The sequence below is a fragment of the Lolium rigidum genome, chromosome 2, assembly GCF_022539505.1.
Source record: "Lolium rigidum isolate FL_2022 chromosome 2, APGP_CSIRO_Lrig_0.1, whole genome shotgun sequence".
In the NCBI taxonomy this organism is placed as follows: Eukaryota; Viridiplantae; Streptophyta; class Magnoliopsida; order Poales; family Poaceae; genus Lolium; species Lolium rigidum.
The window spans coordinates 154,448,943-154,453,809 of record NC_061509.1 but is presented as its reverse complement, the minus strand read 5'-3'; the positions used below and the strand labels follow the sequence as shown (position 1 = coordinate 154,453,809).

Below are 4,867 nucleotides of genomic sequence, written 5' to 3'. Positions count from 1 at the left end.
AAGCACCGTACGTTGTGTCTCCCTTCGTGTTTTCTCTGTGATCAGGTCTGCGTAATGTACGCACAACGGTCTGTTTAATTACCTCATGCATACGGCCAACCAGATCAATTCACCTGCGCAGTGGTCACTGGCTTTAGTGCTCTCCTGCTAGCAGCAGCTGCTGCTAAATTTGTTAACCGTGCACCTAGGTAGTCACATGCGCACATAGAAAGGAGTAACTTTACTGCCTACCAGAACTGCATGCACGTACACTGAAATAGATAGGACCATGTTTCCCGTTTCTCGCATTCATGAAAAAGAAAACCGCTAGTTTGGTTACCTGAGCCGCATGATCGTCCGAGTGGTGCTAGTGCTTCTGAACGGTCGCATGCGTACATCCTACAGTACACCGCTTCATTCTCCATCCATCAAAAATAAGGAACTAGGCGATGGATCTAGGGAAATGTCTTTCTTCCGTGCACCGGTTCACCATGTTTTATTGCATGTCAAACTCTTTAGGCAATATTGCATACCAATTCAATTCAGAATCTCGAAATACAATGAAACTGAGCGAAACCGTGCAGCATGAATCCTAAACCTCGCAACTAGGTAAATCGTTGGATAAACATGCATGGAACCTCCCGTGCAGGGAAGATTTACCGAGTTTCGATGGATCTATGCACTTTGCTGCTTGCTTGCTTGATCTCTTCTGTGACCTAGAAGGAGCTGAAGCAGGTGGTGGTGTGGTCGCCGGAGGAGGAGGTGTCGTCGCATGGGGAGTGCGTGTGGCGCCCCTCGTACGTGGTAATCACCATGCGGCAGTCGGTCGAAAGCCTCTCCACACGCTTCTTCACGCGGCAGTTGCTGTGGGTGCACCTGAAGTAGCTCCTGCATGCCAATTTCCATAATGTTCAGAGGATCTCTTTTCTTTTGTTAATTAGCTCATGTCAATTTCGAGAATATTTATGATGTCTGCTGAACTTTTTTTTCGAATATGATGTCTGCTGAACTTGATAACGAACTTTTTCTGTTCAAAAAATGGTTCCTCTTTAGTAGTAGATTAGAACAGTTCATACATTATTGCATTGTTTCGCATTCACTTTCAAAGATGATCAGAATATTGCATATATTTTCTCTAGCGGAGATCGAAGACAAATGATTAGCCAGTACACAGTTTGCTGAAAACCAAGCTTCCCAGTCCCAGACCTATATATGGCGCACTGAGCTACTAGCTGGCTGTGTGTCTGAACTCTGAATCTGAAACCCTGAAGGAACACAATGATCTTAAAGTGTCCGTTCCATTTGTCCCCGCGCATATATGTAGGAGGCCGAGCACGCATGCACAGGCGTCTAGCTACTACTGATGTTTTTCCCCATTTGTCATAGATCATGAATCCCGATTAATTGTTCTTTTCATATTCCGCAGCCGCCATCAAAGGATAACGGCTATGCAGGACGGACTGATGAAGTACTACTTGATGCTATCACCATATAGCAATAACCAATGGAGCACACTACTATATAACTACCTTAATTTACACACAGATACAAAGATGAAAATATCTCATGATGACATGTATATGGCTACATGCATATAGCTAGCACAGGAAAGTTAACTGGAGAACTTCAGACATGCATGGGTGTCTACATAACTACATCTGATACCATTGTTTAGTGATCTGTGCAGCTTTATCGCATGCAGCTAACTACTCTCTAATCCCTTTTAAATAACTCAAATTTAGTATAAAAATATACTAAATTTGAGTCAATTAAAAGAGATCGGAGGGAGTAGCTCGCAAGTTTGTGCGTTTGTGCAAGATGATATCTTTTCCTCAATCTCCTCTGCCATAATGCCATTGCTTTTCCACACCACCACCTTACTTCTCTTAGAAACTTTACTATGTGAAAGCAAGTAGCACCGTATTCACTCCAAAACCGGGTATTTGACATGTATGATCATATGCAAGTTCAAAACAACTGAACTGCATGAACTGACTAGCTAGTTACGATTGTGTACCCAACAAATGCATTTTCTTGAGAACCAACCTGGGTTGGATGGTTAGGAGGTACTAGCACTCCTAACTCAGCACAGTTCAAACCACAGGTTTAACACTTTAATGTCTCATAAAAACGAAATATTGTTGCAGTAGGAGGCGCGTTTTCTAATTAGTTTCTTGGATTCAGTCTCTCGGAGGTGCTAAAAAAGGTAAGGTATACATGCATATGTGTGACTGACTATATATGTATTTATGAGTGTCTACGTTTGTACGTACTGTGTTTCGCAAGATGCATTTGCTTGCTCACACGCAAAATTAAGAGAACTCGACCATTAGAAGTTCACATCTTCTTCCATCAAGGATCTCCCAGCCAGCTAGTCACAAGACAAAAGATCGTATGGCTTACTTCTCTACCACATACTGTGCGGTAGCCATATCACTTTAATTAAGTTTTACGAGCTTCTTCCCGATACAGTGACAGAAAAAGGGGCTGGGGACTTCGTGGATACAGTTAACACGAAAGTATGGGATTCTTAATTGCTTGTAGAAGTATACCTGGGATGTAGACTGTTCTTGACAACCTTCTGCCCGTATTTCCTCCACTTGTATCCATCATCCAGAACATCAACGTCGCTTCTGGTCTGGAAGCAGAACCTCGGCTCCCTCATCTTCCTCCTCAGCTTCATCTTCCCCTTCTCCCCTGCCATGGAACCCCTCCACCTGTAACCTCACACACACACCAATGACATGAAACCCTAAAAAAGACTAAATCTCTTACTTTTGGAGAAAAATGACTATCTCATGAACATAACAACTAACAAGACTAGTAACAAAAACATCCATGGCATCCTCTCACTGCACATACCATGTACCGGAATGACCATTACAGCTAGCACCCTCAAAGCCAGCTCTCATCGTCACCGAGGTGCTCACCTGATTAGGAAGAGAAATAAAAGTCATGTATGGGTAAATATTTCCTCTTTTTCATCTGCACTTATATGATCATGAAACTAGCGAAAGTATATATAGTTATATACCTCCTCAGCCCCAAAACTGGGCACGAAACCGGCGGTGGGCTTCTCGCAAACGATGGTCTGTGCGGGGTGGTTGGCAGAGCTGGAGTGGCGGTAAAGCGCGGGCAACGGGTATAGCCCACAATGTTCAGAGGAGATCATCAAGGCTTCCTCGTTCTGGTCGAATTGCATCTGGAGAAGCTTGGGATGGCAAGGTAGTTCAAGTGGAGAAAGAGGAATAGGGGTGGTGTAGTAGTGATCTGGCACATGTAGGTTAGGAAGAGAGTAAGGCATCCCCAATTGGATTCCTTGATCCATGCATATATGCATGTAGATCGTGGCGTACGTGCACTACGCTATCTAGTGATCTCGAGGTGGATCTTGGCGCAAGAATTCAGTGAGAAAGACTTCTCACTTTCTTTCCTCTATAGATAGACTTGTCCCTCTGTCTCTCTCTTCTTTTTTGGTGTCAAATTGTGATAGGGCTGATGCCTCTAGGTTTTAAGTGGTGGGCTATGCCTCTCTGGACTATGGGTCTAGGGTGCTCCCCTTTGAAAGGGCTTTTCTGCTCAAATTGTGTCGTGGGTACAGTACTTGCTTCAGTAGCAGCTGTTTGCCTGTTTTGCCTCCTTGCTAGCTAGTGGCTGCTGCTAATTCACCAGCTCTTAGTTAGATGTCGGATATGACTTTTCTAGCTCATGCCTTCGGTTGTTACATGCAACTACTTAAGTGATATTATTCTACAACCCACGTGAATCACCGGTCAAATCTGGTTCTGCCATTGCTTAAAAACGTATGTATCCCAGCTGCTTCCCTAATTGCGAGCTCCAGAGTTGATTCAACGAGAGACTTGCGGCCACTTTGAATCTTTGGTCGATCAGCAGAGCTTTTTCAGGTGGGGCAGACATTATTGCAGCGATTGTTCCGCGTACAGGATAGCACTGATTGTACCTTTTGTTCCCTGTGATTGCTCGATATACATGCTTTTCATTGCACACAAGGCCACTCGTTCTCAGTCCTCTGCACCGCGCACGTATGTGCGCCTAGTCTATTCTTGAATCATCACTTCGCTCCTTTGTTCGTATATATATATCCCAGGTTACATGCATGTTCTCAACGCGTATTCCTGCCAACTTTTTTTTTTCTCTTTTGCTTTGACTGCCCTAATGGGTGGCGGCTGGCGGGGCAAATTATACTCCCTCCTTCCTAATTAGTACGGCACCACGGGAATCCGTCAAGCTGCCGACGGCCGCCATGCCATCGGCACAACCCTGTGCTGACGGACGCTGTCGGCACAACCTTATGCTGACGGACGACGTCAGCACCTCGCCGTCGGCACAATACATTCTCGGCACAGACTCATTTGCTGTTGGCACAGACTGGCCGTTAGCAATGGTACAACATCCTGTACCGATGGCAAAGCCGTCGGCATAGAAATAACGGCCGTTTTGCAATTCTGGCTCGAATTTTTTTGAAAAAATATTTTTTTAAATTTTTTTTCCCCAATTTTTCTAATCTCTCACATGGACCATTTGAACTCTAACTACACTTAATATTAGGTCAAATTTCACTCGTGGTCAAACTTCCCGATGAGTCAGCCATCCTCACACTACTCCACCCATAGCACACTTAACTTCTCTGTTCCTTCTAGACTAGCCTTCCATGAAAGAACTCACACCTTGTTGATAGTACAACCATATCAATCCTAGTAACCCATATTTGAAGTTGCACATCTTTATTTTTTTGAATTCTAAAAAATTTTCTACATAAACTACAATGAATAAGTATATTAATTTTGAATTCAAATAACAATAAAAAATGGTACTATTATTTTACTTTTCTATTTAACATGAAATAATTAATATCTTTAAATCCCTA

The 4,867-nt window shown here is 43.5% G+C and overlaps 1 protein-coding gene across 1 annotated transcript; it reads right to left on the bottom strand.

Moving 5' to 3' along the window:
- Positions 1-648: 648 nt before the first annotated feature.
- LOC124687505 (probable WRKY transcription factor 12) lies at positions 649-3,248 on the bottom strand. The gene is made up of 4 exons (XM_047221280.1): positions 3,014-3,248; positions 2,842-2,909; positions 2,532-2,696; positions 649-867 (listed from the first exon to the last, which is right to left on the bottom strand). Exons 1-4 carry the CDS (start codon positions 3,179-3,181, stop codon positions 696-698), a joined length of 573 nt encoding a protein of 190 aa, XP_047077236.1. The 5' UTR covers positions 3,182-3,248; the 3' UTR covers positions 649-695.
- Between the last annotated feature and the right edge of the window lie 1,619 nt (positions 3,249-4,867).

Bases quoted from the DNA above. Each gene is read 5' to 3' on its own strand.
- LOC124687505 (XM_047221280.1), bottom strand. From the start codon at position 3,181: ATGCAATTCGACCAGAACGAGGAAGCCTTGATGATCTCCTCTGAACAT. The intron at 2,697-2,841 runs GTATGTGCAGTG...GTGAGGTTACAG, and splicing joins AATGGTCATTCCGGTACATG to GTGGAGGGGTTCCATGGCAG. The intron at 868-2,531 runs GTATACTTCTAC...ATTGGCATGCAG, and splicing joins AAGAACAGTCTACATCCCAG to GAGCTACTTCAGGTGCACCC.